Source organism: Pelophylax lessonae, assembly GCF_965119305.1.
Source record: "Pelophylax lessonae genome assembly, chromosome: 7".
Lineage (NCBI taxonomy): Eukaryota > Metazoa > Chordata > Amphibia > Anura > Ranidae > Pelophylax > Pelophylax lessonae.
This window is the reverse complement of record NC_138774.1, coordinates 95,113,680-95,140,726: the sequence shown is the minus strand read 5'-3', so window position 1 is coordinate 95,140,726 and position 27,047 is coordinate 95,113,680. Positions and strand designations below refer to the sequence as shown.

General features: G+C 42.6%; 1 protein-coding gene across 1 annotated transcript; it reads right to left on the bottom strand.

The window, feature by feature from the left end:
• Positions 1–25,755, bottom strand: LOC309560692 (CCN family member 3-like). Its single transcript, XM_082264316.1, has 4 exons — positions 25,553–25,755; positions 20,530–20,728; positions 11,799–11,998; positions 1–361 (listed from the first exon to the last, which is right to left on the bottom strand). Exons 1-4 carry the CDS (start codon positions 25,616–25,618, stop codon positions 20–22), a joined length of 807 nt encoding a protein of 268 aa, XP_082120442.1. The 5' UTR covers positions 25,619–25,755; the 3' UTR covers positions 1–19.
• Positions 25,756–27,047: the final 1,292 nt, after the last annotated feature.

Genomic DNA, 27,047 nt, shown 5'->3' with positions numbered 1-27,047 from the left:
AGATCAAGCAGATCCAGCTTTACATTTCCTCCACCTCTTCAATTTCTTCTGTGGCCTCCTTTCCCAATTCCAAAGGTTTCTCCTTCAATTTTTTCTTCCCTTTGCCCTTTTTTGATTCCTTCCCCCTGCAGGTGCACCGCCGCACCCACATCATTTGGCGGATGACTTTTCGATCAGAGTGAGCGCACTGAAATGCCACTGGACGCGTTTCAGTGACTGAGGGGCTGCAGAGTCGCCCATCAGAGCAATGGCCGCAGAATCGAGGGAGTAGAGGAAGGCTTGACAGGCAGTCACGAAAACGAAGGTGCAAAGGTCGGGACCAGCGTAAGACACGACTACACGCGTTGGTGGGCTTCAGGACCTGTAGGAGAGACAAGATTTCATTTAGTACAATTTATTAGGATTTCCCAAGCAATGAAAGAGGTGCCATGACCACACCTAAGATGTCTAGAGGCCCCTGGTGTTAAACACAATAAACCTTTACCATTTTAGTTTACTATAAGGTAGTGGTCTCCAAACAAGGGCCCAGGGGCCAGATGCAGCCCTTTGCTTGCTTTACCCAGCCCTTCCCCCAAATGACACCAATGAACAGGAACAATTCCTCCCACTAATACCAATGATGGGGCACAATCTTTTCCACTGACACCAACAATAGGGCCCAATGATGGGGCACTATTCCTCCCAATAGGACCAACAATGGGGTCCATTGACACCCAATAAAAAGGCACTATTCTTCCCATCAAGACCAACAATGGGGCCCAATGACACCAATGATAGGGGAACAATTCTTTCCACTTATACCAATTTCTCCAAATGATACCAACAATGGGGCCCAATGACACCCAATTATGGGGCATTATTCCTCCCAATAGGACCAACAATTGGGCCCAATGACACCCAATAATGGGGCACTATTCCTCCCAATTAGACCAACAATTTGGCTCAATAACACCCAATGATGGGGCACTATTCCTCTCAATGAGACCAACAATGGGGTCCAATGACACCCAATAATAGAACACTACTCCTCCCAATGCGACCAACAATGGGGCCCAATGGGGCCCAATGATGTGGCACTGTTCCTCCCAATGGGGCACAATTTCTCCCAGTGACACAATCAATTGGCCCAATGACACCAATGATGAGGCACAATTCTTCCCAGAGACACCAAGAATGGGGCACAATTCCCCCCCACTGACACCAATGATGAGGCACAATTACTTTCACTGAAACAAACGGTAGGACATTTTTTTCCTTAACTGATTTTGAGACTTTTTCTACTCCCAATGACCACAGTCCGACCCCATCCAAAATCTGAAGGACTGTAAACTAGCCCTTTGTTGAGAAAGTTTGGAGACCTCTGCTATAAGGCATTACACTAGTTATAATATAATATCAGTTATTATCTGCAATTTCAAGAATTCCAGTCTCATATAAAAATGGATGCTGCTTCAAAATGGGGAGCTTTAATAAAACCACAAAATATGAACAATTAACAGTACTGACTAATTTCCAAAAAACGTGCAAGAAGCTTAAAGCTTTAATAAAAATACCCCCAGGACAGTCAGGGCTAGTGCATTCCACAATGGCTAGCCTCTGATCTGTCCCGGGTCGCACTTACCTGCAAGAAGAAATACTTACCTTGAAAATGTATTGTCCAGCGCTGCCATCTCAGGTGTGGGCAGCTTGAAGCCAGCGCGATCCTCTTCTGTGTCCTCTTCCCTCTTCTTCGGTCCCACGATGCACTGCACCGGCCCCGCCGTCACTTCCGGTGCCACAGCATCATCCCTGCACAGCTTCTGGGCATGCCCAGAAGCTGTTTAGCAAGGTATGACAGCGCCTGCACAGGAACGGACGTCGGGGCCGGTGCAGGCGCATTGATTCCTGGTTCAGCTCCCAGGAATCATTGCAAAGCCAGGAAGTGACAAATCGCAGCCGAGGGGAGGAAGAAGGAAGTAAGGTAAGTATATTTTCTTCTAAACCAGGTAAGTAAAAAAAAAAAAAAATTGGGATTATCCATTTGTTTTTCAGGTGACCCGGAGCAAGAAGATGGAGGTAAGTTTAATTTTAGGGTGGAACTCCGCTTTAAAGACACATTGTCATTGAAAACAATGCCCAGGGGAATGGATAGGTAGAGCTGGAACTCTGGGGTTATCCTATTGACATCGTTATCCAACAGTTGTTCAGTGGTGTTTATACAAAGTGTCTGCATTTTTGTCTGGTGACTTCTACACAGCAAAGGATTCCAACAGTTTTCTTGGTTTGTAATGCAGACGAATCTATGTGATGTTACACTGCTACACCACAAGTTATTAATCCAGATAAAAATGTATTACAATGTAAAATCAGGAGGAAGATCATGAAATAAATCCAACACATTGTGAGGGCCAAAACTTGCCCCCTTCATCATGGCCTAATGATAGTGTAGAACCCTCCTGGGTTTAGGTAAGGTTGCTAGGTAAATTTAGTTTGATGGATCAGTGTAGCAGGGGTTGATGGTTAGGGCTGTTCAGGTTTTTATAGGCCTCTGCTCTGCTACTTCCCACCGTATTCTGGAGAGTTCTAGGATATAGTTGAATGGAAAGCAGAGACTGCAGTCTGAATATTAATGGGGCTTCCACCAATCCCAGAAAGTAGAGGAAGAGCCCATAAATAGAGAAGAGCAGAGAAGCAATTGCAGCATGCGGGTGTGAGGCAGCCCAGCCTTGAGGGGACCCCTGATGAGGGGCCTTGCCCTCGTGGGCAGAAGCCAGGGAAGGAGCCAAAGGAAGACACAGAGGTTAGGCTTAGCTGGGGGGCCTAGATAAAGAGCATTTCAGGAATTCAAAGGGGTCAGGAAAGAGCTCAGGGGAGGAAAGCTGGGAAGTAAGTTGTGGGAGAGAGCCCAAGTTGTCCAGAGACCAGGGGCGTAACTACAGGAGTTGCAAGGGTTTCAATTGCAACCGGGCCCCATGCTCCAGGGGGCCTTTGCGGCTCCCCTGTACACCTGGATAGGAGGGGCGGCAGGGGCAGCATGTAGAGAAATCCCTGTCCTCCTTTTTCCTCCTGTAGCTGCAGGAGGAAAATGGAGGAGATTGGTTCCTCTGTATGCTGCCCCCGCCACTCCTCCTATCTAGTTCACTTGTGTTTTTCTATCTCTGGGCTCCTGTGTGCTCCCCTGGTCCCCTCCCCACCCCCACTGTGCTCCCTCCCCTCTCCTGTCGGCTGCTGCAGGGGATGTGTCACAATAGAGAAGCAGGAAGGGGTCAGTAAATATGTAATTTACCAGCTCCTTCCTTTTCTGAATGGACAGAGTCATAGTCAGTGACATTGTAGAAAAATAACATTAAATTATAAAAAATAATACAATTACAATACCAAAAAATAAAAACTACTGACACCAGTGGGTGAACTTCCAGGACCTGGCATTCCACCACCGTGGGGAGGCCCCAAGATGACAGGAAGGGGGCCCACTGCAGAACTTGTGAAAGGGTCCAGTTGCGGGACCGTAATAAAGGGCCCCGCAACAAGAGTAAAGGGCCCCCGGATCAGTGGGAATAGCCCTGGGCTTTAAGGGAAGGGCCCTGGCCAGGGGACCGGGGGGCCCTTCATGGCTTCTTGCACCTGGGCCCTGAGGGTTCTAGTTACGCCTCTGCCAGAGACATTAGTGAGTCTGCATCTTCCTCACAGGAAAAGAACCTGGTGGTTTTCAGAAGGAGGCAACCAATGATCCTGTGGACCCCTCCAGTGCTGCAGGAGTGACTGTGTAGTGCTTTAGTCTTTGGGAAGAAGACAGATCACGGTTAGCATAGAGATTCTGTGGGACTTTTTCTGAAAGTAATACAGCCTGAAGTGTGCCAGTACAGCTAAGCAGGGTTGCAGTACCAATGGGTGTTGTACAGGTGCAGCTGAAGGTGTGCAATTCCTTTGTCAAGGAGTGGCCAAGTGCAGCCAAAAAATTAGTAGTATTCAATCTGCTCAACTTCTACAGTTCCCTTGCTCCCTATTCCCATCCAAGTTCATCATTGCCTAATAAAAACAAAAAAATAAACCCCCTACCCTGCTTCTTGAGCCAGATAGAGACTGCTGAAAATGCTGTGTGCCTGGCTGTGTGTGCGCTAAGGGGAGGAAATATACCCAAACTACCAGAGGCTCTCTAGGGGGTGCGCTACAATAGGAAACAATGGAAATTGATTGGATTGAAGATACAATGCATGGGGTTTTCTAACCAACCGAGTGATGAAGGACAGTGCAGCCACAGGAAGAAAAGTCTGACAGAGGTTCTAACCTTTTTCCACATTTTGGCTGGAAGTGGGCTTTAAAGTGTCACTAAACCCAGGAGCCTCCATTCACTATATCTGGTCTCCCGCAGTACACAGAACATGGAATTGCAATAGTTTTAGTAAATATAAACTGCTAAATACCTTTTTTTTATTAGCAGTTAGAGCAGTCTTGTGCCTTTTATTAGTGTCTAGTTAAAGCTTGTCGGAAGAGTTTTCATTCTCCTCTGTCAGCCCTATGAGGCTGCAGGACCCCTAACCCTCTGTCTAGAGAATGCTGATTGGCCCTGTACTAATCACATGCACTCTCCCAAGAAAAAAAAAAACTCTCTAGCAATACACACCAAACTGAGCATGTACAGCTTGCCTCCAAGGCTCTGTACTATCAGGAGATGGTCTGGGGAAAGTGGAAGAAGGGGAGGATCAGAGAAGACATAATCAAACAGTCTTTTTACACAAAGCAGGGGATTAAGCCCTTAGGTTCCACATTAAGTATAACAAGCATGCTTTACTGCATATACAGACTGATTTTACTGATGTGGGTTTAGTAACACCTTTCACTGACAGGTCCGTATGTTGTACAGACCTGACAGCGGGGGGGTTTACACACAATCCAGGTGGCTGCAACCAACAGGATTATGTGTACAACTGACAGGCAGACTCCTGCCTGTCAGGTGAAAGCATTGGGGCGGCTGTGTTACTGCCTGATTGCTCACACATCCCCGATACGGACCCACCACTGCGCCCCACCATTCTTTCCGGGCTCCGCTTGCCCATCTGTGAGCCCGGTAGTGACATGGCAGGTGCCAGTGGCTGAAGGGGAAGGAGAAGAGTGGACACACGTCATTTAGACCCTGCATGTCTTAATAAAGAGAACCTGTCACCTAAAAATCATCACATAGGGGACTTTTTTCTCCTATGTGATGCTTTGCAAAAAAATAAAGTTACACCCAAGCACATAAAATCCTCCCCCCTAGAAAAAATGTTGAGGACCCCCCACCCCATATATACGCATGTACATATATGCATGCGTCTGGGGCGCCTATGCATGAAAACGTTGATACGCATGTTACATATCGCCATGCACGTTGGAGTGAGAGCAATAATTCTAGCACAAGACCTCCTCCGTAACACTAAACGGATACGTATAGGGGGCTTCTAAAGTGTCAGCTATAGAAAATATAGGGTGCTGAAGTTTGTCGCCATTTCATAGGTGCACAAAAATTTAAGGTTTGACATTTTGAGTATCTATTTACTCGGTGCAAGCTCATCTTTTATACTTTACCACAAAATTTGGGTAGTTTATTGCATTTGTTTGCCTAAAATAGACTTTTTTATTTAGATATTTACTGAAATTTTGCATTTCCAAGACCTTTGTGGTAACAAAATGTGACATAAAATTTGGAACTACCATTATTTTATTTTCTAGGGTGTCTGCTTTCAGAAAATATATAATGTTTGGGTTTTTTGTGTAATCTACAGGCCTAATATGATTTTTCAAATGTGTGCAAAAAGCACAAAAACAACTCTGGCAATAAAAGTGTTAAAGTCTTAGAGCCCATTCAGACTGGCCCGATCCGACTTTGGGGGGCGACCTGTGAAGTCGCGGTGCACAGCGTGCACCGCGACTTCGGCGCGACTTGCAGAGACTTCATATAATTGAACTCAATGCAAGTCGCCTCCAGGTCGCCCCAAAGTAGTACAGGACCCTTTTTCTAAGTCGGAGCGACTTGTGTCACTCCTATTAGAACGGGTCCTGTACTACTCAATGGTGAGCGACCGACCGCGACTTGTCAGGCGACTTGGTCGCCTGACAAGTCGCGCTAGTGTGAATGGACTCTTAGATGGGCCATTCTTATTCAGCTGTGAATCATATAGTATCATCAACAGCATTTTTCTATTTTTGACTGCTGACGAGCTCTACATTCCGGTAAACCCCAGCTATTTTTTTTTTATGGTAAATTTCTTTACTAAATCTTTTACTGTGTGAAGTCACATATTTTTGAGTGAATTGGAAATTCTCTATGTATGAGGAGGCCCTCTGTGTGTGGGGAGGCTACAAGATTTCATTCTTTAAGGAGGGACAATGAAGAGCCTATCCACGCACAGTGTTTCTCAATCTTTTTTCAGTCAAGGCACCCTTTAAAAATGATGGACCGTCTTGAGGCATTCCATTCTAAAATGTAAAATTATTCTAATAGTTTTGCATCACACAGCAACATCCATACAAGTAGGACACCAAAAGTTAGAGATGATTTATTCTTCCATAGCAAATACACTTTTGCAAACTGGTACTGACTAATATGCCAATGTTTCCCTTCTCCCTCAATTTTTCTCCATCACTCAGCTAAGATGCCCTCAAGAAGTTTGTAATGGTGCCCAATGAAAACCCATGGCTTTTTGTAACTAAAAGGCAGGTTTATCCACAAGCGGCTTGTTTACAATTTCGGGGCAATTTTTCAGCATTTTGCCAAGGCACCCCTGAACAAACCTCAAGGTACCCCAGGGTGCCTGGGCACCCTGGTTGAAAAAGGCTGGTTTAGAGCAGCCTTTTTCAATCTTTTCAACACAGAGGAACCCTTAAAATAAATTTCTGGTCTCGGGGAACCCCTGCTAAATATTAACCACTTACCGCATACTAACGTAGGTCTATGTCGGTAAACTTTGCGGTAGTGTACCGGGATGATGGCTCTAGCTAGAGGCACCATCCCGGTACCGTGGTTTAGAGCCGACGGTTGGCTTTCCGTCGGTACCGACCGATGCGGCTCGGGAGCCGCTCGATCGGTACCCGGGGGGGCGGGAGGGGACGTCCCCCCCCCTCCCGCCGCCTTCCGTGGCTTTGCCCGGGGCTCCCGTTCCACCGAGCACCCAGCCGGCACGTCCGCCGGCTGGATGGAGTCCCGATGAATGCCGGAAACGGCATCGATCGGGTCTCCGATGACGTAACCCGGAGGCGGCGTCCATGACGTCACTTCCGGGTTACTGTGCTGCAAAAGGCGGCAAATTTGAAAAACGGCTGTATGCAAAAATGCCGTTTTCGGCGTTTTGCATACAGGGAAGTGTAGTGGAGGGGTCTAGGGTCTTTTAGACCCTCGATCCCTCCATAAAGTGTACCTGTCACACATATTGCTGTCACAAGGGATGTTTACATTGCTTGTGACTAGGGATGATCGAACTTTTGAAAAGTTCGGTTCGACCAGAACACCCGAACTTCACGAAAGTTCGGTTCGGATTTCAGAACCCCATTGAAATCAATGGGACCCGAACTTCGGTAATCAAAAAACACCATTTTGAAGCCCCAAAACCCAATAAATGCCCCTAAAAAGTGCCTAGGGTTCTGGGTCATGCCCCATTAACTATTAATCACACAAAAAAAAGTTCTTAAAAATTGTCATTTTTGATAAAAAAGCCAATTATTGAAAAATAAAAAAAAAAAAAAAAAAAAGAGAGATTTTTTGATTTTTCAGATCTGGGGGGTCTAAAAAGTGTACATGTGAAGTTTCAGCTCTGTAGCATGTCCAGAACCATAAAAAAAAAGATCGTTTGTATTAGAAAACTTTAAGCACAGGAATATGGCTTCTCTGCTGTAACACCTTGCCGGTTTAATAGAAGGCATTTTTTTGGGTTCTTTGCAGTCAGGAAAAACATCTGAACATGTGTATAGTGGTACTGTGCACAAGTTCTGATGTTTTGCCTGCCTCCAAAACCCCCCAAAAAATGCCAGCAAAAACACACCTGGGCATTTTTTTTTTTTTGACGCTAGCGTTTTTTTGGCATTTTTTGGGGTTCTTTTGAGGCAGGCAAAACATCTGAACATGTGTATAGGGGGTATATATAGACATATATGTCTGAATATATACCCCTAGACATATATAGGTGTGATAGTAGCAGAAATAAATGCTTGCGCTAATGAAATCATTTACAGTAATATATTTCTGCTACTATCACACCTATATATGTCTAGGGGTATATATTCAGACATATATGCCTATATATACCCCCTATACACATGTTCAGATGTTTTGCCTGCCTCAAAAGAACCCCAAAAAATGCCAAAAAAAAAACGCTAACGTCAAAAAAAAAAATGCCCAGGTGTGTTTTTGCTGGCATTTTTTGGGGGGTTTTGGAGGCAGGCAAAACATCAGAACTTGTGCACAGTACCACTATACACAAGTTCAGATATTTTTCCTGACTGCAAAGAACCCAAAAAAATGCCTGCTATTAAACCGGCAAGGTGTTACAGCACAGAAGCCATATTCCTGTGCTTAAAGTTTTCTAATACAAACGATCTTTTTTTTATGGTTCTGGACATGCTACAGACCTGAAACTTCACATGTACACTTTTTAGACCCCCCAGATCTGAAATCCAAAGTAAAAATAAAAAAATCTCTTTTTTTTTTTTTTTTTTATAATTTTTCAATCATTGGCTTTTTTATCAAAAATAACAATTTTTAAGAACTTTTTTTTGTGTGATTTTGTGTCTGGGGGGTCTAAAAGGTGTACCTGTGAAGTTTCAGCTCTGTAGCATGTCCAGAACCCCAAAAAAAGATCATATAAGTGTAAAAGAGGGGTCCCACCATCCCTGCTCTACTGAAAAATGATCTTTTTTTCTGGTTCTGGACATGCTACAGAGCTGAAACTTCACAGGTACACCTTTTAGACCCCCCAGACACTAAATCCAAAAAAAGTCATGCCTGCCTCCAAAAATGCCCGATAAATGCAAGAAAAAGCGCCGTAGAGAAGCCGTATACCTGTTCTAATAAAAATTATAAAAAAATGCTAATTTTTGGGGGGTTCTGGACATGCTACAGAGCTGAAACTTCACATGTACACTTTTTAGACCCCCCAGATACTAAATCCAAAGTAAAAATCAAAAAATCTCTTTTTATTTTTTTTATTTTTTTTTATCATTTTTCAATCATTGGCTTTTTTATCAAAAATGACAATTTTTAAGAACTTTTTTTGTGTGATTTTGTGTCTGGGGGGTCTAAAAGGTGTACCTGTGAAGTTTCAGCTCTGTAGCATGTCCAGAACCATAAAAAAAAGATTGTTTGTATTAGAAAACTTTAAGCACAGGAATATGGCTTCTCTGCTGTAACACCTTGCCGGTTTAATAGCAGGCATTTTTTTGGGTTCTTTGCAGTCAGGAAAAACATCTGAACTTGTGTATAGTGGTACTGTGCACAAGTTCTGATGTTTTGCCTGCCTCCAAAACCCCCCAAAAAATGCCAGCAAAAACACACCTGGGCATTTTTTTTTTTTGACGCTAGCGTTTTTTTGGCATTTTTTGGGGTTCTTTTGAGGCAGGCAAAACATCTGAACATGTGTATAGGGGGTATATATAGGCATATATGTCTGAATATATACCCCTAGACATATATAGGTGTGATAGTAGCAGAAATATATTACTGTAAATGATTTCATTAGCGCAAGCATTTATTTCTGCTACTATCACACCTATATATGTCTAGGGGTATATATTCAGACATATATGTCTATATATACCCCATATACACATGTTCAGATGTCATGTCTGACATCAAACATGTCCTCAAAAAAACACTGGCAGTGGCAGCCCCTGCAGCATAAAAAATGCTTGCTGGTGAGAAGCCACATACCTGTCCCGAAGCAGAGAAATGATCATTTCTCTATAGCGGTCACCCTGCTATGGAAGGGTTTTGTCACCCTGCCATAGCAGTCACTGTCAGTTAACCCTACACTACACTACGGTCCCCTGACACTTAACACTTTCCCTACAGAAACTAAATTTTTGAAGCTAACTTAAGTGTAAAGGAGCACTCTAACTACACTAGATATCCCTTTCCTCACACTAAAAATAGCTAAATGACACTTTTAAAGTAAAATTAACAGAACTGCTTCCACTCTCTTCCATGTCCAGTATAACAATGCTGGGAATATGGCGGGGGCGATCTTATATACTGGGGGGCGTATTCACTAATGATTGGTCTAGGGACCCCCTAGTCACTCCAATCACATTCCTAGCATTCTCCTGCCCCCTCAATTGGCTTTTGCTAATGGTTCTGGTCCAATCACGGGCTTTTAAAGCCCATTTCCTGAAGCATTGCATTTTGGGCGGTTCTGGTTGCCGAATTCCGAACTTTTTGGGCAAAAAGTTCTAAATTCGGCCGAACCTCGAACACCCAATGTTCGGGCCGAACCGATGGTGGACCCGAACCGTTCGATCATCCCTACTTGTGACAGCAATAAAAGTGATCAGATTTTTTTTTTTTTTAAAACTTTAATAAAGTTAAAAAAATAAATAAAATAAATGGGAAAAAAAAAAAATTTAGCCGCCCCCGTCACCGTTAGCTCGCGCACAAAAAAAAACGTATACGGAAGTCGAGCCGCAAATGAAATCGCTGTTCAAACCACACATGTGAGGTATCGCCGCGATCGCCAGAGCGTGAGCAATAATTTAAAAAAAAGAGCTACACTCTAACTCAAAACTGGTAACCGTTAAATAAATTTAAAGCGTCGCAGATTGAGATCTCTATTGACCGTAGTTTGTCGCGATCCCACGGGGGGGCGCAATTTTAAACCGTAACATGTTGGGTATCTATTTACTCGGCGTGACATGTTCTTTCACAATATACAAAAAAAATGGGCTAACTTTACTGTTTAGTATTTTTTAAAATTAGTGAAATGTGATTTTTCAAAAATTTTCCAAAAAAATGGCGCTTTAAAGACCGCTGCGCAAATACCGCGTGATAAAAAATATTACAATGACCGACATTTTATTCTCCAGAGTCTTTGCTAAAAAAATATATATAATGTTTGGGGGTTCTAAGTAGTTTTCTAGGAAAAAATACTGATTTAAACTTGTAAACAAAAAGTGTCCGAAATAGGGCTGGGGCTTAAGTGGTTAAAAATCTACAACTCATGACACATTAGTGTGACAGTCAGTGGGAAGAATGCTCCTTACTCTTGTCATCATTGGGAATAATTATCTGTTACAGATAGCTAAAAGGAACAAGGGTGTCATTGGGAACTTATCTGAGAGGCAGAAATTGCCCATTGTTCAAGCAACCCCCAGCAACCTCAGGAAGAACCCTGGTTGAGAAACCCTGGTTTAGAGGCCTAAAGACACCTACAGAAGGCTTTCTGGGTCCTGAAATGTCTACACCCTACAACACTTCCACCATCCACATCCAGGGCTGCCATCAGGGGGGTACAGCCCATACAGATGTATGGGGCCTGGGCGTCCTGAGGGGGCCCAGTCCCTCGGGATGCCCGGGCTCCAAGTTGACACCTCCCCTTTTTTCCTTTCCTCCTCTACACTGGCAACTAGTCCCGTCTCTCGCTGGTGCCACCCGCTGCACTGGCTCCTGACTCCCAGCCTCCCACTGGTCGCCGCTGTCAAAATTATTGGTTTCTACGACATCCTAGCAGTCAATCATATGCATTCACAGGTCCGGGCAGAGGAGGAGGTTGTAACTTGGTGGTCAGGCCTGGGGGGCCAGGCCTAAAGCTGTGTAAGGGGCCCCAAAATTTCTGATGGCTTCCCTGTCCACATCTCACCGTGTAATTGGCTCTGGTATATTGGCCTTTGCAGGGTCTGATCATACACATCCTCCGCTCTGCCTTTGGAACACAGGTCTCTTCTTCATATATTATACGTATGGAGTTCCCAAATCCACATGTTTTCGAGCAGGGGGTCCACTCAGTGACCGGTTTACAGGTAGGTGAGTCCAACCCTGGTGCAGAATCTTCTTCTGTATCTGTGAAAACAAATAAGGACAAGGAGTTTCATAGGACAAACACCAATGTGCAGACTGCAATACCCTATAGTGATCTCTGAAAATTCAAACTTTATTAACCACTTCTGGACCAGAAAGATTTACCCCCTTAATGACCAGGCCATATTTTGCGATACGGCACTGTGTTACTTTAACTGAACATTGCGCGATCATACCCTAAAAAAAAATTATGTTTTTTTCCCCACAAATAGAGATTTTATTTGGTGGTATTTAAACACCTGTGCGATTTTTATTTTTTGCGCTACAAACAAAAAAACAGCGACAATTCTGAAAAAAAAAAATATATATATTTTTTACTTTCTGCCATATAAAATTCCCAATAATAACAAATCATCATTTTAGGCCAATTTGTATTCTGCTATATATTTTGGTTAAAAAAATCCCAATAAGTGTATATTGATTAGATAAGTTATCACATCTGCAAACTAGGGGAAAGATTTATGTCATTTTTATTTATTTATTTTTTTACTAGTAATGGTGGCGATCAGCGATTTTTAGCGGGATTGCTACATTACGGCGGACAGATCCGGCACCTAACTGACATTTTTGACACTTTTGGGGGGACCGCCCTTCTGTCTCCACAGGGAGCAATTGCCGATGCCCGGCGGCAATCACGGCCGCCCGAACCCGCTGATCAGCTTCCTCTCTGGCAAATGGGCGCCCGCGTGCGCCTCCGGTGGTGCGTGCGCCCCCACTAGCAGTCCTGCGAAGCAACGTACAGGTACGTCGTTTCGCAGGACAGAGCCTACCTGCTGCCGTAAAACTACGGCGGCTGGTCGGGAAGTGGTTAATCTGGCCACAGCTCATTACAATTAAATTGTTCAGATTTACATTTAACTACAGCTATGTAGTTTGAGTTTTTGAGAGTTATTGCCAGAATTAGCAGGCTCCTCTTCTCTCTTTTCTCCTTTGTATTATAAAAACCTACATGGGCTTTGTGCAGTACCACAGTGGTTGGGCTTAATGCCTCCTTCTGACAATGCAAGTCAAGGAGTCACTTGCCTCATTACAAACATGGCGTGGCTGATATCTAAGCTCGACAGCTGTTAAAATGGACCTGACCTTAAAAAGTAAAGATTTGCTATGTTATAGGAAAAATTTTGTAATATTAAATGGTTCCAAAGTCCAACGTTTTTTTAATCTATAGCCCCTTTCACACGGGGGGCCTCCATGCAACAGATTTCGCTTGCTTAGCGAGCGATTGCTCCACTGATCCCCGCTGAGCAGGCAGATGACAGGTCATGTCGGAGCAGACACGGACACAGTTCCGCTCTCTTCTATGGGGAAATCGGATGGAAACGGACTGCCTGTCCCTCTTCATGTAAACCTATCTGATCCGCCAGATGGATGGATAATTAGACCAACATACGTTTGGATTTTGCAGGCAGGATCGAATCAGATAGCCGCAGATATCAGCAGACATGTGTCTGCTGACATCCCCTGCTCCATGGGGAAGACCGCAAGATCCGATCAGGTCCACCTGAAAAACTCAGCCCGTGTGAAAGGGCTCTAAAGTGGTTCAATGCATTAAGATAAAAAACCTTCTGTATACAGCAGTCTCCTTAATACTTACTTGAGCCCCATTTCAATCCAGCAATGTTGCATGAAAGCCTTGGCTGTCTGGGACTCTCCATCCTCGTTGAGACAGCAGCAGGCGCCATTGGCTCCTGCTGCTGTCAATAAAAGTCAGAGAGCCAATGAGGAAAGAGAGGGGGTGGGGTTAAGACATGGCTCCATGTCTGAATAGACAAACAGAGCAGCGGCCCGGCTCGGGTGCCCCCATAGCAAGCTGCTTGCTCTGGGGCAGTCGGCAGGAGGGAGGGGCCAGGAGTTCCAGCAAGAAACCCGAGAAGAGGAGGATCTGGGCTGCTCTATGCAAAACCACTGAAGGGCGCAGATAAGTATAACATGTTTGTTATTGGGAAAAAAAAGAACAAGGCTTTGGTATCACTTTAATGCATTCTTTGCAGTAAGGTCTAAAAAGGTCTACTTTGGATTCCCCCTCCCTAACACTTACCTGACTCCTGTATTGATCCAGCACTGTGCCTGACTGCAGGTCTTCTCTCTCTCTTCCTGGTCTCACAGAATTTGCTAAGAACAGCAGGAGATATTGTCTCCTACTGCGGTCAATCAAATCCTGTAAGCAGAGAACGGGGGGGGGGGGGGATTGTAGGGCCAAGCCACACTGCATGTGTCTATGGATACACACAGCCTGGTTTGGGAGCAAGCCCGAAAATCTGCCCCATAACAAGTGGCTTGCTATGGGGCAGACACAGAAGAGGAGGAGCCGGGATCGCCAGTGGGGGACCCCCGAGGAGGAGGTTCGGGGCTGCTCTGTGCAATACTATTGTACAGAACAGGTAAGTAATACTCCCGTAATGGTGTGGTCCTATTAACTTTATTGGATGTGCTTGGCAAGCAGCACTATCTGTCATGTGCAACGTGTCAAGTTAAATTTGCTTCACCACAAAGCTGTTTTACTAGCTCTTTTCTGCCTGTGTGAACTTGGCTTTAACTCGTTAGGGTACAATTCAGTTAACTAGTGGTCAGGGTCAGGTTTCCTTCTTTCGCCGAGCTACCTAAAGTGGATGTAAACCTGATTCATAAAATCTGACCTGGGCACATATATCTGTAGTGTTTACTTATCTCTCTTCAAAGCCCCGTAGCTTTCTCCTGCTCCGTTCTTCTGTTATCAGCATGATAACTTCTGCCAAGTTCTCCGTCAACTGAGATAAAACCCAGGCTGAATTTTGTGTCGGGGTGGGTGCTATAAATAGATTAGCAGAGAGCTGGTCTATTCAAAGCACAGCTCTGCATGTTTCTGCCTATGTGGAGAAGGGGTGTGTGCATTTCCTCCAATCAGCTGTCTCACAGTGTATGGCCAAACTTCCCTCCAACATTTGAATCAGGAAGAGAAAATTCTAACAGGACATGGACTTTCTATACAGTCTAGAAAGCTGAAGACAGCAGATATACAAGTAAAACTTATGTAGGGAGATTTTTTTCATCTCTGTGTATCTTCTGAGGTTGTTCACTTCACTGGGTATACAGTGGGTACGGAAAGTATTCAGACCCCCTTAAATTTTTCACTTTTTGTTATATTGCAGCCATTTGCTAAAATCATTTAAGTTCATTCTTCTTCCTCATGAATGTACACATAGCACCCCATACTGACAGAAAAACACAGAATTGTTGACATTGTTGCAGATTTATTAAAAAAGAAAAACTGAAATATCACATGGTCCTAAGTATTCAGACCCTTTGCTTAGTATTTAGTAGAAGCCCCCTTTTGATCTAATACAGCCAGGAGTCTTTTTGGGAAAGATGCAACAAGTCTTTCACACCTGGATTTGGGGATCCTCTGCCATTCCTCCTTGCAGATCCTCTCCAGTTCTGTCAGGTTGGATGGTAAACGTTGGTGGACAGCCATTTTTAGGTCTCTCCAGAGATGCTCAATTGGGTTTAAGTCAGGGCTCTGGCTGGGCCATTCAAGAACAGTCACGGAGTTGTTGTGAAGCCACTCCTTCGTTATTTTAGCTGTGTGCTTAGGGTCATTGTCTTGTTGGAAGGTAAACCTTTGGCCCAGTCTGAGGTCCAGAGCACTCTGGAGAAGGTTTTTGTCCAGGATATCCCTATACTTCGCCGCATTCATCTTTCCCTCGATTGCAACCAGTCGTCCTGTCCCTGCAGCTGAAAAACACCCCCACAGCATGATGCTGCCACCACCATGCTTCACTGTTGGGACTGTATTGGACAGGTGATGAGCAGTGCCTGGTTTTCTCCACACATACCGCTTAGAATTAAGGCCAAAAAGTTCTGTTTTGGTCTCATCAGACCAGAGAATCTTATTTCTCACCATCTTGGAGTCCTTCAGGTGTTTTTTTTAGCAAACTCCATGCGGGCTTTCATGTGTCTTACACTGAGGAGAGGCTTCCGTCGGGCCACTCTGCCATAAAGCCCCGACTGGTGGAGGGCTGCAGTGATGGTTGACTTTCTACAACTTTCTCCCATCTCCTGACTGCATCTCTGGAGCTCAGCCACAGTGATCTTTGGGTTCTTCTTTACCTCTCTCACCAAGGCTCTTCTCCCCCGATAGCTCAGTTTGGCCGGACGGCCAGCTCTAGGAAGGTGTTCTGGTCGTCCCAAACGTCTTCCATTTGAGGAATATGGAGGCCACTGTGCTCTTAGGAACCTTAAGTGCAGCAGAAATCTTTTTGTAACCTTGGCCAGATCTGTGCCTTGCCACAATTCTGTTTCTGAGCTCTTCAGGCAGTTCCTTTGACCTCATGATTCTCATTTGCTTTGACATGCATTGTGATCTGGAAGGTCTTATATAGACAGGTGTGTGGCTTTCCTAATCAAGTCCAATCAGTATAATCAAACACAGCTGGACTCAAATGAAGGTGTAGAACCATCTCAAGGATGATCAGAATAAATGGAAAGCACCTTTCACCAGTAAAATATATGAGTGTCACAGCAAATGGTCTGAATACTTAGGACCATGTGATATTTCAGTTTTTCTTTTTTAATAAATCTGCAACAATGTCAACAATTCTGTGTTTTTCTGTCAGTATGGGGTGCTATGTGTACATTCATGAGGAAGAAGAATGAACCTAAATGATTTTAGCAAATGGCTGCAATATAACAAAGAGTGAAAAATTTAAGGGGGTCTGAATACTTTCCGTACCCACTGTATGTGAGGGTAATCTTGTTGTAGATCTATTTAAAGTCTCGCTGCTTCTGTGTTGGATTCCCTTACTGTTTAGCAAAATGGATAATCACCTCCCAACATGTTTTCTGAAATGATTCTATAAGCAGGATGTATTCTTGGGTAAGAGTCAGTTTTACATTGTGGTTACCAGTATATCTGCTTTTGGAAGAGTTGTTTGCACACATTTCCCAGGACTCATCGCCTGAGGTCTCTCTATCAGTACTTTGTACTGTAAATAATTCCCCAGGACCTGTTATTTAATCAGTATATCTGAGTTATTTTGGACTATCCCTCTATCCCTGAGGGTTGCAGCACAATCTCATCAATATGATTATTTCTTCTGTATTTTATATATATATATATATATATATATATATATATATATATGTATATTATATATACACACACACTATATTACCAATAGTATTGGGACGCCTGCCTTTACACGCACATGAACATGAATGGCATCCCAGTCTAATGGCAGGAACACACCATAAGAAAATCGTACGAAAATTTTCGTTTAGCGAACGATCGGCCGATTTTCTACTCGTTGATGCCTAGCAATCAATACCCGATATTGATATTGTTAACGAAAAAGACTGATTGAAAAAATTGAAAAATTCTGTTGTATCTTTTGGGAACGAACAATTTTCTATTCGTTGGTGTGAAGGTCGTCAGTAGAAAATCTATAGAACATCATCACACATGAGCAGAAATAGTTGGCGACCAGGAAGCAGTGTTCAAGAACGAAGTTTCGTAACCACTAATGAAAAATTACAATTAACAAGGCAAAAGAAATGTCAGCAAAAATATATATACGGTTTCAATGCCGGTCCCTTCAATGAAGAGCGTTGGAACGTTCGTGCTGGGAGGAAGGGCGTGGCTAAAAGGTCACACACACACTACATCACTTCCACTTGTACGTGAAACATCAACACTACATATGAAATCGATTGCTCTTTGAAAGATTTTTTCGACTGTTAATGTTGGTGACGATTTGTACCAACGAATGCTGTTTCGTTGGTCGGTGATGAAACGATTGGTCGATATTCGAACCGCGTATTCCTGTTATTAGGACATGGGTCGAATTTTCGAAAGAATTTTCTTTCGAAAATCTTATCTAAGCATTTTTGTTCGAATTTCGCACCATTAGTGGGCCACAGCAAAAGCCGGTTTTCGTGTAGTCATGGAATTTGAGTGATCCGGCATGTTGGAAATTTGTTTGAAAAAACAAACGATTTTCTAATCAATGATGGGAATCATAAGGAATATAATTGAAATAGAAAAGTGCATGAGTGCAAGAAAAGAAAATTCCCGGAAAGAAAAGAAGATTTCCAGCCACGAAAATTCTTTTCTGTAGCAATATGAGGAGAAATTGAAGGCTTGGTTGGTCAAATTTCGAAATCAATGGTGGCACCATCAGATCACAAAATGCACAAAATTTCTGATTTTCGAAAAGAAAATTCTTTTGAAATTCGATCCATGTATGGCCAGCCTTAAGGAAAAGATCTAAAGAAAATTGTATAGTGTGTATCCAGCTTAAGTCCGTAGGGTTCAATATTGAGTTGGCCCACCCTTTGCAGCCATAACAGCTTTAATTCTCCTGGGAAGGCTGTTCACAAGGTTTAGGAGTGTGTCTATGGGAATGTTTGACCATTCTTCCAGAAGCACATTTGTGAGGTCAGGCACTGATGTTGGAGAGAAGGCCTGACTCGCAGTCTCAGCTCCAATTCATCCCAAAGGTGTTCTGTCGGTATGAAGTCAGGTCTCTGCGCAGGTCAGTCAAGTTCATCCACCCTAAACTCACTCATCCATGTCCTTAAGGACCTTGCTTTGTGCACTGGTGCGCAGTCATGTTGGAACAGAAAGGGCCATCCCCAAACTGTTCCCATAAAGTTGGGAGAATTAAATTGTCCAAAATGTCTTGGTATGCTGACGCCTTAAGAGTTCCCTTCACTGGAACTAAGGGGTCAAGCCAAACCCCTGAACAACAACCCCACACCAAATGATTTGGACCAGTGCACAAAGTAAGTTCCATAAAGACATGGATGAGTGAGTTTGGAGTGGAGGAACTTGACTGGCCTGCACAGAGTCCTGACCTCAACCCGATGGAATGCCTTTGGGATAAATTTGAGTGGAGCCTGCGAGCCAGGTCTTCTTGTCCAACATCGACCTTCCCCCTCACCTGTCAATAATGAATTGGGGGGGGGGGGGGAACGACAAAATAATCACACTTACTATATACCGTATCACTGTGACTTTTTACTTATATTTACCTATTTTTTGTCCTGCCTCTATGCTGCCTGGGTTCCTGCTCCTGTGCCCCATTTTGAAAAACTCCATGATACTGTGCATGGTGAATTGGGCATCATGACATCGTGTACTTCATCTAGTCCATGTGCTGTACCAAACTACTTGCATCTCTTGTGAAAAAAAACCCTCACAAGATCTCAAAGGGATGCTTTTCTCACAGCAAGTGAATGTATTTTCGTACAAATGAGCAAAATGAAGAGCATGACATCATGACATCATGCACTTCATCTTGTGAAAAACAAATGGTGCTTACAGAGTTTTCGAACTAAAGCTCAGGTTACACTCACAGCTGATCAGGTCAGAGGAGTAACTAGGCCTCACTGCTCATCACCATATGGTTTTGTATAAAGTTTCAATTTAGAACGCTCTGCAAATCCCATATCCATGCCTTGTTTTGAATGTTTACTTGTAAAATAAAGATTTTATATACATAGTAAAATATGTATATATACCGGTAATACACCAATTGGCCCAAATCTCTCTTGGTGCCTTCTATAACACCCGGTATGCATTCATTTTTGTTTTATTTTTGTCATATCCTCTTGATCCTACATGATCAATGTTATATGATGTTATACAATCCAGTAACTAACACGATACCATTTACTGTACTGTTTAGGAAATCAATATTCTCCATCTATATACCCCTGAAGAAAGCCAAACTCACCTGAAACGCGTTGGGTTGGAGGATTTCCTTTTCTATCATCATATACACCACAGTATATGTACTATTTATGTCTCTCACATGGCTTCATATCCATGGTATACATCTTTGGAAATGTTATTAATTGTGTATTGATTGATCTCATGATCTATTTTATCTTGCTATAAATAAACTATTGATTTTACTCTTTTTTGGAAGTGTGATTGCTGTTAGTTCCCGTTCACACTTAAGCGACCTGTGAGGCGACCTGGTCGCCTCACAGGTCACCATAGGTCGCCTCCCATAGGGAATCTGCGGACCCGCTCTAATAGGAGCGACACAAGTCGCTCCAACTTAGAAAAGGGGTCCGGAGCTTCTTTGGGGCGACCGCCATAGACTTCAATGTTATGAAGTCCGTGGCGGCCGCTCCAAGGTCGCGACGCGCTGCTCGCACCGCGACCTCGGAGGTCGCGGTGCGAAGTAGCGTCGCCCCTCTGTGAACGGGGCCTTAAAGTCCCACCCCCAGGGGGAATTTTTTGTCTTGTTACAGCCTTTTGGGATGTTGGCAACCCACCTCCAGGATTTCCTTTAACTGGGGACATACCACTATACAAATCTATTATAGGTCCCAATTCAAAAGCCAAGACACTTTGAGCAGAAAATGGGGGAACCAATGATAACAAATGATTGATTTTGATCAATGTTTATGATCAAGAATACATTTTTAGTGATTAAACTGCAAATTCCAGCACTGCCTTTTAAAATCATAAACAGGACTACATAAACTGTTTCTGGTAAAAATAAAAAAAACTGCTATTCACCAACCTTTGCACACTCCTTTCTTCCTCATAGGATCCAGTTGATAATCACAGGTCAGATTTTTCATGTTGTTGCAGGGTCTGAATCCATCGCACTCATCGTCAATATCCTGGACGCACACATTGCATCCGCAGCCGCAAGTGTCCTGAGCTGTTCCTAGAGGGCAGGAGGGGTTTTCAGGGCATTCGCAAACTTGAGGACAATCCTAATGAATGAAGAAAAAGGAAAGACTTCAGTCTCCAGTGCACCCGTTTTTTTTTTTTTTTTTTTTTGTGAAGTTCCTTAAACTCAATGTTAGCTGGCTGATCTCTCACTGGAAATAGAGAAACACAGAACATTTGGGAGAGTGATGGTGGGAAAAGACAGGTCCATGAGACTGCCCCTCTTTTTTGTTTTTTTTTTACCTTTTTGTCTGAGTATAGGTCTATGTTTGTTCCAAGCTTGTTTGCATTCACTTACTGTTGACTGACTCACTACCTCTGCTGGAAGTCTGTTCCAAGAATCAATTACACTTTTGGTAATATAAACCTTTCTAAGATTTACTTTTCTGTGGCTGGTTTAAAGTGGAGTTCCAGCCTCAAAACGAAAATTTGACATCCGCTTGCTCTAAGTAACCTGAAAAAGAAATGGATAATCACGATTTTTGTTTTGCTTTACGTACCTTGTTTTTGAAGAAAATATACTTACCTTCCTTCCACTTCCTCCCTCTGCGGTCGCTGCTCGCGCCGTGACTTCCTGCTTGCATTGGATCCTGGGAGCCGAACGTCATCGCTCCCAGGAGTCAATGCGCCTGCACCGGCCCTGCACGTCACTTCCGGTGCAGGTGCGTGATTCCCTGCTAAACAGCTTCTGGGCAATGCAGGGCATTCTGGGACTCCGACGTCACCGAAGAGGACACAGAAGAGGACGCTCCGGCTTCAGCTGCCCACACCTAAGATGGCAGCGCTGGACAAGACATTTTCAAGGTAAGTATTTCTTCTAAAAGGTAAGTGAACCCGGAGACAGAGGCTATCTTTGCTGAAATGCACTAGCCCTGACTGTCCGGGGGGTATTTTTATCAAATTTTTTTTTTTTTTGAGGCCGGAACTCCGCTTTAAGATCACGTCCCTGTGTTAGTTATCAGCTTCATACTGAATTGACTGCCCTCATGCACCTCATTAACACCATTACATAGCTGCCAACTGTCCCGTTTTTGTCAGGACAGTCCCGGCAAATAGGACCCTGTCCCGAGTAATTTACTCTGCTGGGACTAGTCCTGGCAAATCAGTGTTGCATCGGGCTGTTCTCAGCAGCACCTCGCCGGCGCCGGCCGCCACACTGCAGAGAAGGACCCCTGGAGACCGAGAGTGAAGACACATTCACAGACATGTCATGAAGGTAGGTAAGAAAAAAAATGGAGAAACGGGCAAATAGGAGGAAGGGATTTTTATGGTACAGTACCCGGACAGATAGTCAGACCTACTAATGTAAATAAAAATATCAACATTTTTTTATTGAATACAGAGTAAAATAAACATTTAACAGAAAGAAAAAATGAATAATCAAATACATTAAATAAATAAAAAATAAATAAATCATCAAATACATCAAAAATATCAAAGATATTAAGATTTTAAGATCACAGATATTATATAAGATTTTTTTGATGTATTTGATGATTAATTGTTTTGATTTCTTTGATGTATTTGATGATTCATTTTTTCTTTCTGTTAAATGTTTATTTTACTCTGTATACAATAAAGGATTTTTTATATTTTTATATACATTAGTAGGTCTGTTTATCTGTCCCGGTACTGTACCATAAAAATCCCTTCCTCCTTTTTGCCCCTGTTTCTCCATTTTTTTCCTATACATAATTGGGATGTAGGTAATTCCTCATTTAATTAATTTTTGTATAATATTGCCTGTAGCTTTGTCTATTAGTTATGAAGGTAGGTAGGATGAAAACAACAATCTTAAGTGCAAAAACTGCTCAGGTGTGACTGTGACCATACAAAAAATGTAATATGTAAATATAAATAAAATGCAAGGTGTAAATAAGACAGTATGATAAAACCTAATTATACCAGATCATATAATTAGGTTTTATCGTACTTATTTACACCTTGCATTTTATTTATATTTACATATTACATTTTTTGTATGGTCACATCTGAGCACATTTCACACTTTAGAATTGCAGGGAATTGTGATGAGAATTTTAAACTTTAGGCAGAAGTAGTGCAGCTGAATGGGAAAATGATTCCAACTCTGCTACTTTGGTCTTAAGTTTGAAATTCCCTTTCAATTTCCTGTTATTCTCTCTTTATTGAGTAAACCCTATAATCTGATTATAAATAGGCAGAGATTAATTATACAGAGTGGGCGGAGCTTCAGGGAAGTGGGTGTGGTAAGCAATTGATAGCTGTGCTGCAAAGTGTCCCTGGAAAAAATGTTCAATTGTTGGCAACTATGCCATTAATATATTTAAAGGTTATGTCCACCTTTTACAAAAAAAATAATAAATGCACCAATATTAATTTAAAAAAATTAGCAGTTTTTATCTTTTGCATTGGAGCCTGGAAAGCGTTGCAACTGCAATCAGCGGGTGTAATGCTCTGGCCCCTGTAGACTCTTTCTGCAGCTCCTGGTCTGTACCGAGGTACAGCTCTTCAGTTACAATGCTGGATGATGATGTTCTTTCTCCTTCTGCCTTCTCCCCCTAACTTTTAAAGAATAAATAAACGTAAGGGCAATGATAGCTGCAGACTCTCTATACTGGCCATAGACTTTGTTAGAAGCCTACCAACAATGAACTATTATAACAAATTTGTTCAAAATAGTTGAGAATCATTGTATGTATGTTCATAGATATTGTGACCAGGGCTGCTGATAAGGCAGTACAGCCAGTCCTGTTGTACCTAGCCCGGCCCTATCAGCTTTACAGAGGGCCCAGGCACCTATACACTTAATTTCTGCAAAATAACAAACAGGACTTTCTAAAAGGAGAAATCTCAATATGATCAGATGCTTTTGAAGGCTAGAGGAGAGATCTGGGGTCTAGTAGACCCCAGATCTCTCCATGAAGAGGACTTGTCATGTCTCATTCCATTACATGCTCAAAGCCGGGACAGGGGTGGGGTCAAGGGCGGGTCCAAAGGGCCCCAAAGGGTAGGCTGTATGGGGCCCCATTATTTATAACAGCATCCCTGATTGTGACAAACATCGTGGATGTATCTTCATAAATTTTCCCACTATTGGCCACTTAAGAAAAGGGGCCTAGCCTGAGATTTCAGGTATTCCTATGGAATTATTATTATTATTTTTTTTTGGAGAATATTATATGTCTATCTGTGCTATAATGTCATTGACATTTTTCTAGACTGTCTTTTTCTCCTAAATAAAGAATTGATTAAAAAGTTGATTTCCGTTACCCTATGTATTGGAGACAATGATCACCAGGACTAATAGCGAGAGTGGACCTTCCTAGCAGGACACAGACAGCAAGGCCTCTTGTACACAGGTGTATGAGCCTATGCAATGCAAATTTCAACATATTACCCCCACTCAGGAAGCCCAGGTGCTGCATATAGATGTCCATTTGTGTCTATGAATGGCTGTACACATCACCTAGGCTTTCCTGAGTTGGGGAAATACACCAGAATTTATGCTGCAGGGGGTGAGAAACCCATCTATAGGAGGCCTAAAAACCACCTGAAAGGAGTTCTAATCCTTCCACACTCTATTCAAAACCAAAAGAAAGGTTTTTCCATATACACACAATAATGTGCGGAGCCCTGCACCTTTTTTGTTGACTTTACTAAAATCTCACTGTAGACAAGAGAGCCAATACCAATCCTGATTTTGTGTTTTGTGCTTCCTTTTAGACATGCGCGGTTCACTTCGTTCCGAATTAATGTTCGGACAAATTTTTCTTTATTTGGAGATTCAAATATATCTGAATACCCGATTTGCAGTATAAACGAAGTTTTAGCGAATGCTCCGAATAACGCAATGAAATTCGTCTTAATTTCGGTAATTTGAATTGAAATTCGAATTGAATTTTAAATTGAATTCCAGTCGAATTTGAACTCTAAACATATTTCTGAAATCAAAGACTGTGTGGGTTATTAGAGTACCCTTTCAAAATAATACTGTTTTTGATAAGCCAAATATGATTGAAAGAGTCATTGTAAATTTGTAATCAATTGATGAAGACTTTTTCTTTTGTTTGTTCACTTTGCCACATTCCAATCAAAAATAAAAAGTTTTCGATTTGACATTTCAAAATTTATCGATTCAAATGAAAAAAATCTGTAAGTTTGGAGGAAATTTAAAAAAAGACATAAAACAAATTCCGAATACAAATTCTAATTACGAATCCCGAATACAAATTGAACGAATCAAACAAATTTAACTAAACTAAATAACTAGATTAATGAATCTAAACAAAGCAAAACAAAACACATTTTTTTTGTCATGCACATGTCTACGCTCTTTACCTTCTCCTAATATCATACAGATAATCTGCAAGAAAGCTCTTTTTGAAACGACACTTTCTTCACTACCAATTCACTACTTAAACACTACAATGATGATGTGCAAGCAACTCATACCAGCCAGTCATATTTCACCTTTTAGCAGTCAGAACAATGAAAGATGATTTCTGATTGGGTACTATGGATTGCTGCATTTTCCACATTGCTCTTCGCCTTATTAAAGGAAACCTGTGCTGGAAAAAATGCGGGGACTGCCATTGCTAACCTCAGCCTTAAAAAGCTATTTTCTTGGCTTGTTCTGGCTTCAATACTTTCTGAGTCACTGGCCTGGAATAAGGATTCATATCAGGAAAGTCAGATTCCCTAATCTTCACACTTGCTCTGGGTTAGTAAAATACTAAAGCCATTGGATCATCATGACAGCCAGGGAACAAGTATTTTCAGGACAGATTGGCAATGGTAGTTTGAATACTTCCAAACTACATCCTACTTTTCTCTAAATATAAAAATGAATATTACAGATAAAAAATCAAATTTGGACCGAGTCTTACCGGCCTCTCTCCCCATGTCAGTGTCACGGATAATATAATAATGCAGATTGCAGCATACAGTCCCATTGCCAGGGATGACCCCAGGAGTCCTTTGTTGCCCTAGAAGACTGCCCCCCATATATAAACTAAGTAGATATAATCCTATTGGACAAAGCGTTCTGTGAGTCAGAGCACAAAGGCTAACAAGCAATGTCATTGATGAACTTTAAAATTCCATGAATACATATATATAGAATGTCTGCAGGGTGTGATAACACTGCGGTGAGATAGGGAAGTGGTGACATTATCTTTGTTTTAAATTAAAGATGACGTTTTCATTTTTTTTTTTTTTTTTTGGGTATTTCCAGCTGTGCAATGGCCATTAATATATATCTAAACCCAAAAACAGAAATATAATACCCTGCTGCTTACTGGTCCTTAGATGTGATGACTGCTTTAGTTATCTTTGTTCAGACTTTTCTCCCTTTATTTTCACCTGGTGATTCTGCTAATAACACACTTTCTCTATTTGATAGTGTGCGGGTGGAGAAGTCAGCTCAGGCCAGGATAATATTTAATATCACTGTTTATTGTTTATGGTTTAAAGTTTTTCTATTGATAAGTGGTCCCATAGAATATAGACTATATGTGACACTACACCCATTAAAACTACAATATCCTGTATGACCTGGCAGCCATAAAAGTGATTTCCAAATTTGTCAAATCCACTCATATATCTATATCACTATATCTTTTTATAGGTTTGGGTAGGCTTTGGCAGTACATCTACATTTCATTAAACTTATGTTTTAATTTCTAAAATCCAGTGTCTGTCAACCTGGGGCCTATTGGTACTTGTTGGGCCTCTTCCAGACCCCTTATTGATAAAGAGAGCAATGCACTTTAAGGGCTCTTTCACAAAGCCTGCTCCATCAGACGGACTCCGTTTATCTCAGCGGGGGATCGATCCGCCGATCCCCCGCTGAGCAGGAGGATGACCGCTGTTCTTGCTGTGTGCGGAGACACAGCTGTCAGGTCCCATGCATCTCTATGGTCAGTCCGTTCTCATCCGATCCCATCCGATCTGATCCGCTGGACGGATAGAAAATAGGGTTTCCATCTGTCCAGATTTGACGGATCGGATTGGATGTGAGCGGACATGTCTCCATTGACATCCGATGCCCCATAGACATGCATGGGGTGACCGCTCAGATCCGCCAAAAAAACGGACAGGAGGATCAGAACGGTCCGCCTGTGTGAAAGGGCCCTAAAGGGGCAATAAAATCCAGTGGCCCCCCTCCTCCATAGCATGTCCGCAGTCTCTGACCATCTCTTGTTGTATATCCACATCTTTAAATATTGTGTAGCATTACATATTCTGTTTTTATATATGTTTGGTCCCCTTGGTGGTATCATGGGCTGCAGTTGAAGCCCCCTATACCCCTATATAAGTTGAACCACAATGGTCTATCTAGTAATCTTAGTATGATCTGCCTATCTCCAGTACTCCAACCTA